At 42.0% G+C, this 14,769-nt stretch overlaps 2 protein-coding genes across 8 annotated transcripts in view; one reads left to right on the top strand and one right to left on the bottom strand.

Annotated features, from left to right (window-relative positions):
• LOC137304506 (A-kinase anchor protein 8-like) overlaps nt 1–3,499 on the top strand; it is a 32,041-nt gene extending 28,542 nt beyond the window's left edge. The window contains exons 12-13 of the mRNA XM_067973135.1: nt 352–447; nt 1,989–3,499. Coding sequence (XP_067829236.1) covers nt 352–447; nt 1,989–2,429 — 537 coding nt within the window. The 3' untranslated portion in view covers nt 2,430–3,499. The remainder of the gene's footprint in view (nt 1–351; nt 448–1,988) is intronic.
• A 996-nt stretch (nt 3,500–4,495) lies between these two features.
• LOC137304504 (protein Wiz-like) overlaps nt 4,496–14,769 on the bottom strand; it is an 81,436-nt gene continuing 71,162 nt past the window's right edge. For 6 of the 7 annotated variants that reach the window (XM_067973128.1, XM_067973131.1, XM_067973130.1 and 3 more), the window contains one exon: nt 4,496–13,591. In XM_067973128.1, the coding sequence (XP_067829229.1) occupies nt 13,447–13,591 (145 nt within the window). In that variant the 3' untranslated portion in view covers nt 4,496–13,446. The remainder of the gene's footprint in view (nt 13,592–14,769) is intronic. The other variant, XM_067973129.1, reaches the window with a different exon arrangement.

The following is a 14,769-nucleotide window of genomic DNA, read 5'->3' as shown; positions in this document are numbered from 1 at the left end:
CCAATCCAAATATAAAAACAGAATAATGCTTTCCCAAAAATGGACTAAGTACCTCAAGGTCTGGCTGTGCTACATGGTACCAGGATGGGGTGGGTTAGAAAAAGGAACAGTCGTGTGCCTCTTTTTAATTCATAACTGCCTATCCTAAAATATGAAATTAAATAGTTCTGGGTATAGTCTTTATTCTAACTTGACTTCCTCAGGTATGGTGAGGGCAGAAATTAAGCACTTTGTATCTAATCAGCCAGGCTTTCTTTTGAATGTTGTTTCTACTATCTATAAGAAATGAATTGATTTTAAAAAGTGACTAGCTTACTTGGATTGCCCTTTACCATCTCTCTTCCTTACCAGGCAATGATTGAGAAAGCCAAGAAGGGCAGCCTTGTTGTTGCTAGGAGTGTCCTGAATAACCGCAACATTGCAGCAATGCTAGAAAAGTACAAAAAGGTAACTGCACCGTTTCAAGCGTAATTAGTTCTATTATTGACAACATGGATAGTCTTTAGCACCAAACTGTGATTTCATATAGGCATTGGTATATGAGCACTAGCAAAATTAGTTGGTTATTCTGGGTTTGAAGCTTGGCCAGATTATACCCTGGTGATCACATTGCTATCTTGAAGACCTTGCTGCCTTACAGATTTTGTTACTGCTGAATGTAAACCACATGATGGGACATACATTCACTTTGTGATTTGGGCATGTTCCAATGGTTATCTTAACCAATGTTTGTCAGTGGTCAGTTCAGTCAATGGCTAAGCCTGAACAATCTGATTTAACTGCTGTCCTCTGGTTCTCCTCTTTAGTGTTTAATTTAAAGTACAGTTCAGGCTTTTTGATGCCGTGTCTATGTAAAGGTAAAAATACAACCAATTGGTGTCAGAAAAGTCAGTGTTCCTACGAATGCCCATTAGCATTCTGAAGAGTTTCAATGGCAGCCAGCAAAATCTAGATGGCTCACTAATAGGTTTTTAATTTGTGATTTATTCTATAACATTTTTTAAGAACTTGTTAGGTAATGGTCATCTCAATGCTTTATCTGGAGCTTCCTCTCAAGTCTTGAAGCTCTTGAGTGGGAATGCTATGAAGCCTTAGTGAATGAATTCTATTCCTCATTCATGATGGTCACAAGTGAAGGGTGATTTGAGACACTAATGTTTGCTGGTATCTCCAAGATCAATTCAGATATTTTTCTGGGGGGGAAATAAATTGGACCACATTTCAAATGAGAGAGACACAATTTTTGGACTTTAAATTTAGTGATATGAAAAAGCATTTGTGTTTCTGGTTTTAATGGAGCCTCTTGAAAAGCTGACCACTTCATCCCCGTTGGCATTAATAAGTCTCTGAGTAAAGAAGTCTTACTACAGTTGTACGAGGCATTGCTGAGACCTCACCTGGAGTACTGCGTACAGTTTTGGTCTCATCTTAAGGAAGGATATTCTCGCCTTAGAGGTGGTGCAATGAAGGTTCACTAGATTAATTCCTGGGATGAGAGGGTTGTCCTATGAAGAGAGGTTGAGTAGAATGGGTCTATACTCGCTGGAGTTTAGAAGAATGAGAGGTGATCTCATTGAAATATAGAATACGAGGGGGCTTGACAGAGTAGATGCTGAGAGGTTGTTTCCCTGGCTAGAAAGTCTAGAACTATATGGGGCATAATCACAGGATAAGGAGTTGGCTATTTAAGACTAAGATGAGGAGGAGTTTCTTCACGCAGAGGGTTGTGAATCTTTGTAATTCTTTACCCCAGAGGGCTGTGGATGCTGAATCATTGAATATGGATAGATTTTTGGACACTAGGGGAATCAAGGGATATGGGGATCGGGTGGAAAAGTGAAATTGAGGTCGAAGATCAGCCATGATCTGATTGAATGGCAGAAGAGGCTCGAGGGGCCGTATATATAGCCTACTCCTGCTCCTATTTCTTGTCATGTTCTTTCAGGACTTCTATTAAAGCCTGCTAACTATACACCTTCCTTTTGCAGGGTGAGAATCCATTCACTGATGACCCAGACAAAGATGAGGAGGATGCTGTTGATGAGACTGCTGATGGTGATGGTATGAAGGATAGCACTCTGAATGATAGCACCATGGATGTTGAGAACAAAGAAGGGGAGACTGAAGATGCAGAAGACAATACCATCACTGCAGACAGAATAAAGGAAGAACCTGAAGATGTGGAAGATTTCACAGAAGAAAAAGCTGGGGAGGCAACAGAAGAGGAGACTGGGGAGGCAACGGAAGAGGAGACTGGGGAGGGAGAAGAAGGAGCTGGGGGGGAGGTGGCAGCAGTAGGAGGGGCTGGAGAGGTGGTTAGTGAGGCAGTTAGGGAGGCAGATGCAGCACCAGCAGAAGACAAGGAGTTGGAATTGACAGCTGAAGAGGAAGATGAGATGTTGAAGGGAGATGAAGAACAGGTGGAGTAGATTTTAGTACAACTTTCTGCAGACATGCAGATATATATAATTCTATCCCATACCAGCTATTGAGGTTTATACTAGTTTAAAAAATTCATTGTTTTTAACTTGCCAGTAGATTTGTGTTCACTTGCTGTATTGCAGTTTCATCTGATATGGCTGATATGAAGTCCAGTTTTTTCTTACATCTGATGTGAATTTTTTTTTAATAAACTTCGGTTTCTGTAATGTGATTAACGTGGTGTTCAATTGACCCTATTAACTTTTCTTTAAGGACTGGCATGGTTTGTTTGCAGTAATCGAAGCTTAAGTGATCTTTAGTAACTCATAAGGAAGTCTGGCTGTGTTGATTCCAAGCTATCCAACCCAGAATTATTCCCAAGTGGTCTGATAGAGCAGTTGCAAAGCTAAGATACTGGTTTTAAATTTCTCATTTGGTTTGTGTACAGATGAGGTGTAAATATGCAGCAGGATTTGGGTAACTGAAATATTTTGTTGCATTAATTTAGCTCTTTTGCATGAAGATGGTGGTGAATGGCACTTCTGAGCATGTTGCTTTGTTTTAAATCTGATTTTGTAACTGCAACAGCATTGCCTGTGGTAAAGCAGCTATTGTGAAAATCATCTAGAATGCATTCCTGTAAGGTATAGGCTGCCTCTTAAGGGTTCGACTGACCTTTTACATGCAAAGGGGTAAACTCCTTTCCTGGTGAGTCTGATGAGCCTGCCTTTATTGAATTTGCACCTCCTTTGTTTTCAAACCTAATGCAGATCACTGGCTTGTGAACTGGAGGGCCGGGTGATTCAAGTACACTTCAGTATTGAGCGACCTTGAAATGAAAACAGGTATGGTTTGGCTCAATGGGAATGCAGTGTGGTTTAGCATTATATAAACTGCAGGAAGTAGTTGCATTTTTTTCTTCCTATGCTGGGTTTATTCCACCCCTGCTTTTCTATGCGACAGTAACTTTATTTAGGCTATTTAAACGCAATGTACTTGGACTCAACTTCATTGTTTTCAATTTTATACACAACTGTAAATCAGTTTGTAGCAGTGTTAATTAAAACTTCCAATGCAATCCTCAGTGTCTTGGTTCTTAAAGTTCCCTAATTGGTCTATTTCTGTTGACCTATTGCATGTGAGTGTATTGAGATTTTACTGGTCTGTTTTTCACTGGGAATATAGGACACTTGGCAGCCAAGCTGGAAACTATCACTCCTGTACACTAACAACTTGTATTTACATAGCCCCTTTTTAATGTCTAAAAGACAACCCACATTGCCTCAGAGGTACAAGAAAATGGATGTTTAGCCAAAAGAGATTAGTGACCAAAAGCTTGGATGGCAGTGGCTTCTTGAAGAAAGGTGAGGATTTAGGAAGAGTGCCAAAGATTTAAATGAGTAGCAGGGACAAAAGTATGGGAGACTTAATCTGGGATAGGAAACAAGATTATGAAGCCAGCTAGGAGTGCAATGGAAGAAAGTTCCATCAGGGTTTGGCAGTAGATGGGCAGAGGGAGAAGCAGGTGGTCTTTGTAATGGGGAGAGATTACATGGGATTCAAGCTCAGCTTTGGTGTCCCAGTTCCTGATTCAGCCTGAGTCAAGGCAGAAGATGATGGCCTCAAAATAAAATTGCAAATACAGGTCCTTCAACATCTGGCAAGAGAAAAGATGGACAAAAGGGTTACAACCATATTTTGAGTAAATGTTCATACTTCATTTTTCAGTTCAAAGATGTTGATGGGCCTGTGTATTTTCAACAACTGTAGCTTTATGTAGTTGTGTACTGGCATACTCCTGTACCCCTGCTTTGCTATCTTCAAAGAGTGAGATTCCTGCTTCATCTAGGAATAACCTTCTGAAGCAACAGTTTATCAATTGAGGTGCAGATAAAAATCAACATGTGGTTAGTAGAATATTTTATTCTACATTTAAACACACTGCCTAATCTGGGTGTGTACAATTCAAACTGCTGGTGCAGTCACAATATCTTGAGCACACAATTCACAACTTTAAAAAAAAATACATTCTAATTAGTACTAGTTTGAACAGATTGATTTCACTGTACAGACAAACTTTTCATAGTTTTATTTATTTGGAGTAAATGGATACACAACCATCCGTAACATGTACAGCAGTAACAGTTTGTAGCTCTGAGGCACCAGCTTCTAGTTTGGTTTGTTTAACCTCAACAGTTCAAAAACAAAAAAAAAGTTAGTGTGGAAAGGTGAGTCAGAATGGGCTGTATACATAAATGTCTGTCTTGAAGTTTTTTCTTGTACTAAATTTATAAACAACTCCCAGTAAATACAGCCCTAAATAGCTGTATGCACAATCAAGTGTACATATTTTAAAAATTATAAAATGCAGTGTCTACCTAATTACAAACATGTTCCACTGAACCCAGCAACAGAAGCTGGACAACTCAGAGGATAGGAGTAAGCAGCAGCAGTGAGACTAAAGGATACACTAAAAAAAAATGGAAACACTTTTCATGTCAAACCTGAGTACAAGAACTTACACCATAGCGATCAGGCATTGGCTTTGGATATCAAACATTAACAGCCTTGTTCTTACAATGATTAATCTCTAATGGTCCTCATTTTCAATCTGATCTGTATTTAGATTACCAACAGCAAAGAAAAAAATGCCAATTAATTTGGGTTATAATAAGGTTTTATTGTGCCCTGTTTGGAGAATGTTTATATACATTGCCAAAAGAAAATCATGTTAGTTTAATTTAACTGTGGAGGTAGACCAACAATGCTGGCTACCTAGTACCCAATATATACTTCCTGCCATGGTGTGCAATGCCTTAGTGTTCCAAGTGCAGGGCAATACTGAATGAAGACTTGCATTAGAAACACAGATTTACAGTAATGGAGAGCCCTGGCTTTCACATCACACTGTGCTAAAGAATGGAAGGAAGCATATCTGTGCTTGGAAAGTCACTACACTAAAGGGTTTGATCTGCCCAGAATAAACTGAAGATAAGCTTGTGCACCTCCTAGAGGCTAAGAGAAAAATAAAGTTGACCTAAGGAGAGGGAGGAAGAATGCTGACCTATAGGAATGTTAACACCACACGAAGCAAGGTCAATAAATCCTAGCAATGTTCATTTGCTTCTTGACAGTTTTATTCTAGCAATTACATGATTGAGGCAAAAACATCAATACTCTTAATACTTCACCTGCCTGGCCAGAATGCACCATCAGGGAGTTTCTCTATGTCCCACCATACCTGAATAGTGGTTTCATGGTCAGAAAGGTGCATCTTCCCATGCATGTGCTCCATTAACACTAGTCTTTCATCTGGTCCATGAATCTTGCTATCAAGCTTATGACATGTACACATACCAAACCTTGGAGCCTAACTACTGCCACACCCCCCCCCCCCCCCCCCCAAATATGGTGGGACTGTATTCTAGTCACTATAAATTGGTTAAGTACTATAATTGACTCTAGAAAAGAATAAGACACAGGTAAAGCACAACTATTTTACACAGTACAATTGGAACTAAAATATCTTTTTAAAATAGACCTCAAAATGCAATGGCTAATATAGGGATATATGTTTTAAAAATCTTTGTTCTATGCTGGACATTCTTGCCTTTATATAAAAAAGCTTGTCCAATTATTCCTTGTGTAGCTGGCATCAGAGAAACTTCATTTAAGACCATGAATTAGAATTACAAGTGTAAAAGTGACTTTTAACCTACAAAATACGTATATACAAAAGCAGAATTTGACAACCTTTCTTTGAACAGTATTAAGGGAGGGGTGTTTAATAATAGAATGGACTGGGCATCACTCACACCTACAGGTAAGCTTTGAAAATTCAGAAATGCTACCACAAAAATTGCACAATCAGGCTACACTTCACTTGATATTTAGCATTCTTTAAAAGAGGTTTGTTTTCCCCAGAGGAGAGGAATACAAAAAAGGCAACCAAGTCCCAGTTGATGTCAATTCCCGAATAAGTCTCCACATCCCCAAACTGAGGAATTCAATGGGGTTGATAAGGAAACCTCTAATTGCTCAGGATTTCTTTTGACACTGCAGCTCAGCAAAATACAATCTTGGCTGGCATACTCTGGTCAAATGTAATACCACTTACTCCTTACGGCTCTATTCGAGTCAGTTCAGCCTGTAACTCATGACTCTCCCGCTTCCAGTGAAAGGCTGTTCTGTGGCCGAGGAACCAAACATTTCAAGGGAGCAAAAATCACGAGCACATCTGCCAGGCAAGTTCTGTATTCTGGATAGAGTACCACAATTTGTTTTTACAAGCAATAGTTCACAAGGTTTGCAGTGTACCGGTCATTAAAAAAACACCATGGCTCCAATCAGTATCGAGGACAAAGTGCCATTCTGTTCTACACAGCAACACGTGCATTCACAATGGTACTCTGTAGAACTCTGTGTACTGGAATAACAGCAGCAATAAAAGCTGGAAACGCACAGCAGGCTAGTCAACACCTGTAAAAAGAAAAGACAGGTTAACATTTTGGGTGTGTGTACTAAAATAATCAGCACTCAAAGATATACACCCTAAACGTTAACCTGGATGTTCATTTTACAGATGGGGACTGGCCTGCTGAGTATTCTGGCATTGGCAGATTTTTTTTAAAAATATGTTTGCAGATACAAGTCAACAACCAAACCCACTCTGAATGAAGCACTAGGGGGGTTATTTGGGGGAGGGGGCAGGTAACTGTGAAATTAATTCTCATCAAAGCTCTGTGGTAATTTTACGTCCTGATTCACTACAGGGATCTCCAAGCAACCCAACCCCCGCCATCTGCTCTACACTACACCACAGCCTCTAACGGCTTATGATTGGAAAAACATTATCAGCAAGCTTCTTCCAACGATTTCTGCAACCACAAAGCAGTAAGGGGGACTGGAATGAGTGCAGGGGAAAAATAAATTGAGTTTCTTGGCTTTGGGTGCAGTAGAGGGCATCCCTCAAAGCAACAGTTCACATATCAGCAGCTTTTGAGAGGCTACACAGTCCAAAAATTCACAGCTGTGCATTCGGACTTCCCAAAGATAGTGGATATCACTTCCTCGTATAGGATCATTCTCGAGAGATTCATCTCGAATGTTCCAGATGGTGGGCAATTTCAGTTTCAGACTACGCGCCCAAGAATGTTAACAAATCAGATCACTCTCTGCTGTATTTAGGCCTGCTAGGTAAGTGGGTGTCTGTGTTCAAGGAAGCCAGATGCTGTAAGGGCACTGCCATTAAATCACTTGCACAAATCCCTATCATTGTGCGGCTCACAATCTCCTCTGATGTAACTGACTAACCCAAGAGATCCTGAGGGCAGCTGGGACATTTTAATTGTGAATCCTGTTAGTTATTACACAGCAACACGAAAAGTACTGACAGTCAGCATCCATGGCAACAGCAGCTGTTGGCCCAGTAACAAGCCCAACATCAGATAACATTAAAACATTAAAAGTATTATCACCAGCAGCACACCACAGAGAGATAACAGGGAAGTAACCGAATCTGTGGTGGTTACAATTGCTCCGTTTATACAGCACCATCAGAACCTCTTGATCAGATCCCTCATTGTAATCACTCCTATATATCCATCCATTCCATTGAAGCATCCTAACAGAAGTGATTTAAATAGACAGGCTCAATCTATGTAATTTAAAAAAATCAACAGGTATTACACATTGCCTTTAGACTCATTTGTATAGAAAGGGTTAATGCTAAAAATTCCCATGCCTGCATCTAAAGCATCTTTAAATTACCTTTTTAATAAAGTTTAACAAAAAAGAAATTACCTACTACTTATTAGTTAGCCAACCCATTATAAGCAGGGAAGTGACTAGACAGCACAAAATCTTCAAGGGAAAGGATAACCCATCAGCCCACTGGATCCCATGCTGCCTGCAACACAATCCGACACACGACCCTGTGCCCCACAAACTGGCAACACCCATCCCACAATCCGACACAATTACCACGACTCGCAAACCAGTCTTAACACCTACGTACTACAACCGAGGGGAGGGAAAAAGGAAATGAACAAATGCGAACTTTCTGAAATACCACTCATCTGTAAGGGCATTACCCCGTTCAGATGGAGACAATGCAGTGCCATGTTTCTGCCAGCAGATGGTGATATAGCAGCGCTGATACTGTTTTACTCAGCACCCGGAAACAGGAGGCAAAATTTACCTCTAAAACATAGTGGGTATGAGCACAAAAAAATTTTAAAACTGTGGTGCTGCAAACTACACAAAATGCAAATCCATTCTCACTGTGGTAATACTTGTATTAAAAAAAGGATTGGGTTAAAATACAAACACAGTTGAGAATCAAAAATATTCAACAATACATGAAAGAACCAGGTCAGGGTACAAGGAATAATAAGCATTTTAAAAGTTACCACTGCATCAATAAAACAACAATAAGAAACGCAGCAAAATACCAACACATCAACCACCAGTATAGGCACCATCTGTATAATCCAGCTCCAAGAAACTGTAAATGTTCTGAGTCCCAAAATATTCCTTTAAAATTCCTCTCAGACTCTTAGAACAACCACGAACGCCTCTCACTTTTAAAGTTGGTTGTTAGTTTCTTCCTCCATCACATCGAGTTAAGTCTGAGCCTTGCCAAGTCAGTCACAGGGCTCACCTCCGCAATAAGCAATGACCTACACAAAAGATTCAATCCTCAAAACCAGCAGGCTGTTCATTAACAGTCAACGCCAACTACCCAGACGATTCCTTTAAAGTTTGGGGGAAAAAAATTAACTAGTCATCTCTACAGCATTTCAGGGACTGACCACTGAAACTTCAATAGTAACTTTCAAAAGGGAATGGGATAAATACTCGAGGGGGAAAAATTTGCAGGGCTATGGGGAAAGGATAGGGCAGTGGGAATAATTGGATAGCTCATTCAAAGAGCCGGCACAGGCACGATGGACTGAATGGCCTCCTGTGCTGCATCATTCGATGAAACATCACATTGCTGTTTAAACTTATACCTGGTAATTCCCCTGTGCTTATTCGTATCGAGATTGGGGGGGGGGGGGGGGGGCGGGGAGAAGAGGAGTTGGGAGTTAAAGCTAAACAAAGATATGTTATACTTCAGGGTCCAAGCCGAAAGTCCCACAGAATGGGTGATCACGCCAGCCACTACATAGCATGGGGAGGAAAGGTTTAATGAATCCCGTCCAACTATTAATTCAAGGATAAGGACATGAGGCCTCCAGCATTCCGTTAAATGCCAAATGAACCACCCAGTGGGCTGCTGACAATGGGTCACAAATCTGACTGTTGCAAGGCAAGCCCTTCATTATATTTAACTAGAACTTCAGCAAAAACAAGCTTCCACTTCTCTGCCCAGCGAGTTATTGTTTGTCCTAATAAGGCATTTGCCCTGGTTGTGCATTTTGCACCTACACACTGCGAAATACTTCAACTGCCATTGGGCAAGGAATGGAAGGGAGCCAGTTTTATAGCCATAAAACAAGATTTCCAATCCATTAGCCAGCACAATTTAATGCCCATCTTTTCACATTGCTGCACTGTAACTGAGCAGATCTTCTTGGTGTGAGCTGACCGTAACAACCGGCTCAACACAAGTTCCTGCATTGGCAGCCATTTGTGATCAGAGGCGCCGAGTGAAACCAGCTCCGAAGGTGCATTTTGGTGTTTCCATCAGCACTGGCACACGGCTGTTTACCGTCCCTAAATAAACATCTTTTCTGAGAGGTAATCCTGGAAGGTAAAAGGCAGTTCGCTGAGATTCACCTTAATCCTGATTTTTTTTTAAACATAGAATGTACAGCACAGAAACAGGCCCAACAGACCGATGCCAGCATTTATGCTCCACCCAACCTTCTTCATCTAACCCCATCAACATATCCTTCTATTCCCTGCGTTTATCCAGCTTCCCCTTAAAAGCATCTTTACTAGTCGCCGCAACCACTCCTTGTGGGAGCGAGTTCCATAATTTAACCACTCTCTGGGTAAAGAAGTTTCTTTAAAACTGGGAATGTAACCAGAATTTGATCCCGTTACGAGCTGTACCAAACTTCGCAACCCGTGTGCTCGAAAGTAGACAAGCACGCTGACTCAATCAGAGGCTGGTTCTGGGGGGAGGTGCCTTCCTGTAAATGGCAGCAACTGAAACCCCAGGGGAGATTCAGTCAGGGTTTTCAGGGCTGTCATTCGGATTTCAGTAAAATTTAATGGTGGGCATGTTTAAATCTTGGTATACAACGTCTATCTGAATTGCGAGAAGCACCCAGCACTACAGTGATGGGTCTGCCTCCATGTTCCAAGTGCAGAGCATTTTGAGAGATGCAACACTAGAGTGAAGCACTAGTGGTGACAGGTTTGGCAGTGAAGGAAGCGATTTCAGGTGCTGAATTAAGAGCATCACACAACATCAAATGTATTAAGTGTGAGTTTTCCTAAAGAGCATTGACACCAATACACTAAATAACACAAAATTAAAACTATTTCTACTGAAATGAATGTTGAAAGTGGATTGGTGGTCTGAATTTCCACCAGTTCAGCCGAGGAGCTTTTGTAAATGTGCTGACACACAGCAGTCCATTCTCAAAAAAAAACCTTATTCTGGGATACCCAACAACCAATCTCATAGCACCTTTGGTTATGAAGGTATATTTCAGTACACTCCAAGTTACAACAATACATAGTCACAGCAACAAACAGGTAACAAGATTATTTTTTTTTTTGGTCACAGAGTGTCTGATTGCATTAGATGCACAGACCCACATCACAACACTGAAAATAGATAGTGACCACAAACAATAGGTTTTAAATCGAACAGTTTCAATAAAAACAAACGGCCTTTTGTGTCCCGCTTACAAACCAAAAGAGGCGTTTCTCATACAGACAGGATTTTTTTTTGGTGGGGTAGAGAGGGGAAGAGGAAAAGAAAAATTTGAATGTGACGAGCATCTTTCTGGTCAGCAGCCTCGCGAGAACTCTTTCCCCTCTCCTCCCCCACAGCTACATTACCTGGTTTGCAAAGGACCGATGACTGGTGCATTATTGTGGCAGCAGGAAGGACACTTGGAAGTGTTACCGTTTACTGAATGGAACGAGTAACCCTGACTGTGTTCGTTTAGGCAACGGTGAGCGTAGCGCCCGTCGGGAGGCTCGGCCCATAGGGGAGGGGGGGGGGGGGGCTCGGCCCGTCAGGGGGGCTGCACCGACACTGTGGCCCAGTCAACCTAAAGCTGCATCTTTCACGGCCTGCTTCAACTCACAGCAGGTCAGACACAAGACAAGAGGTCCTCGGGTGTGAAAGGGAGCACAACTAAAGATTTTAAAACCAGTTTTTACACTTAGCTAAGACTCAACCGTCATCCAGCACATACAAGAGGACAAAAAGAAAAAAAGCACCTTTACAGTACGACTACCAAATACACTTGCATTTTTATGCGCAGATGTAATGCCACTTTGTGACCTAAGCACTTCTAAAAACAAATAGGTCCTTCGCTAAATATTAAAAGAGCAACTAAACTCTATAAAACATCCAACAGGACGGGTTATAAACATGTCACTGACCGAAATGCAGATTTAGTAGCTCGGAGTCAGAGGAATAAACTTGCCCTTTTAGCCCCATGACCGTCTCATCCATCTCTCAAGCCACATGCCCATGGACAGTTGCAACACAAAAGGACATAGCTTGGTCTACACGTGGACAATACAATTCTCCACACGGCAGGATGTGGTAAGGGCGTGGCAGCTGCGGAGTTACCATTTTAAAAACCTTCCTGCGGATTCGAACCAGAAAGCAGTGCTTTTTGCTCAACTTGTACAGGTGTAAGGGTGTTAATATTTTTTTATTTGGCTGCCCGAATTCGGTTTTTAAACACTGAACAGGACTACATTCCTGCTAAGGTGGGAAGTGTGTAATATTTAATGTGGTCCAAGCTCCCCTCTTGCAGACAGCGTTAAAATACACGTCTGGTCACTGCTGTGCTGTCCAACCAATCTCAAGAAGGGTCCCAGCCGACATGTTAACCCTTCAGATGCCGACAGGCCTGCTGTGCATTTCCCGCGCCTGTTTCCGTGTTCTAGTGTACCGTTGCAGCACTTATCTCCATTTCTGCTACTGCGGGCTGGCAGCATGCAAAGTAACCGCCCCAGCAGCACCCCGAGGGCAAAGGTCAGGTACTCCAGCGCACATCGTTTAATACCGAACCAGCCAGGCATAGCCGCGTCACTGCTCAGACCATTACCCTGCAGGTTTAGGTGACCCACGCCCACGAGACTGGCAAGATTTGTGATCCCTCAGCTTCACACGACATAGTGCTCGTCATATCCAAACCTTCTGCTCACAGCTGCTTGGTTTTGCCTTAGTGCAACGATCTGGAGCTCAGCATCAACCATGCAAATGGTTTTTTTTTTGAAAAATTATTTTAAAACTTTTATTTCCTGCTGCCCTTGATGTGATTTACAAGGAGAAACACTTAATAGTTTTACTCTCCTCAACTGGGCAGAGTGTTTAAAAAGTGGATTTTAAAATAACTGCCTTTTTGTTTCCCTTCTCTCTTTCTCTCTCCCCCAAGGCATGGATTGATGCACTAATCTATTACCTGGGGGTCCGAATGGGCGCAGTCAAATGGATCTCAAACAAACCATGCCACTGCCCCAGATTACATAACTGCCCAATTACAATGCTGCGTGCCCTCTGCCCCGTCCTCATGCAGTGCGACTCCCCCTGAAGTGCACTGTGCTACGTAGCTGCTTCTAGATTATATAAAATTAATCAGGGCCAAGTTGTTCTTCTGAACATTCTAACTGTATGAGGCGAATGCAGAATTACTCTAAGGAAACCCATGTAAGGCAGATACTTCCATCACTACACAGAGGTTTAAACGTTCAAGGCAAAGAAGAATCTTTCCAAACTTCACTAAACTATAAGAACATAAAATCAAGTTTGTCTTGGAGACAGACTGTGACCGAGGTTCTGCCCCATTGTACCCACATTTCCAGGTGGGCAGCGGATTCAGCCTATTTCTCTGGCTCGGCGGATACAGAGATCTCTTCGCGGGCAGTCTCGGCCTTTGGGAAGTTCATGTCCAGGATATGTCGTTGCAAGTGTCTCACCCATTCTTCCTGAATCGAGAGGGGACCGTGGAACTCCACATCACAAAATCTGCACAGGAAGGAAGATGCATTAGGAGCTGATCCAATTAGCTAATTTCTTTGCTAGAAAAAAATGCCACCTTCCCCGGTTTTCTCGCCCCGTTACCTCACCCAAGTGGCCAGTCTCCATGTCTAAGCCAAGACACTGCGTGGACCAGCAGGATATTCAACTGTGAAGGGCATCACAGCCAAATTCCACCCTCTCCTGACGTCTATGTGTCATTTCCAGCAGGGGTTATTGGAGTGAGGACCGTGGCTCTTCCATAGCCCAGGGACATGAAGGTCAATGGTAGCACCCCAACTGCTTCCCCAGCTGGGATCAACTAACTCAGAAAAGACTAAGAATTGAATCTGGGACCTTCATGTCTGTATAGTTTAATGTTGATGTGGAGATGCCGGTGATGGACTGGGGTTGACAATTGTAAACAATTTTACAACACCAAGTTATAGTCCAGCAATTTTATTTTAAATTCACAAGCTTTCGGAGGCTACCTCCTTCCTCAGGTGAACGATGTGCTTGTGAATTTAAAATAAAATTGCTGGACTATAACTTGGTGTTGTAAAATTGTTTACAATAGTTTAATGTTAGACTGGGCAGTGCCTTCACACGTAAGATCTCCATGGTATGATATTAAGTAGTACGGTTTCACATTTCAGGTCCTTGCTTTGCTGACAGCAGGTGTTATGGCAAACCGGTCTATTTAACAAATCACTCGGAAGTTTACAGGTGATAATGAACACAGGATTACAGGGACATAATTCAATAGATATTATACACAGGATAACACAAAGGTTGGTGATGGTTTTACATCTGGAGGAGGTTACAGAGATAGGGGAGGAACAATGCCATGAAGGGATTTAGACAAGAGGATGAGAATTTTAAATTGGAGGTGTTGGGGACTGGGAGCCAATATAGGTCAGCAGGGACAGAGGAGATCTACAGGTGAGCGGGATATAATACAGGCAGCAGAGTTTTCGATGAACTGAATTTACGGAGGGTGGAGGATGGAAAGCCGGCCAGGAGAGCATTGGAATAGTCAGACTAGGAGGTAACAAAGGCAAAGATCAGGGTTTCAGCAGCAGATATGGGAACACACACAGGAACAGGAGTAGGTCATTCAGCGTGTCGTGTTACAAACTGCATAGCCAGGTGGTGAAGGATAGAATATTGTGCCTGGTCTTCAGTTG

The sequence above is a fragment of the Heptranchias perlo genome, chromosome 37 (genome assembly GCF_035084215.1).
Source record: "Heptranchias perlo isolate sHepPer1 chromosome 37, sHepPer1.hap1, whole genome shotgun sequence".
Lineage (NCBI taxonomy): Eukaryota > Metazoa > Chordata > Chondrichthyes > Hexanchiformes > Hexanchidae > Heptranchias > Heptranchias perlo.
The sequence above is the reverse complement of the archived record's forward strand: the minus strand, read 5'-3'. Positions and strand labels throughout refer to the sequence as shown.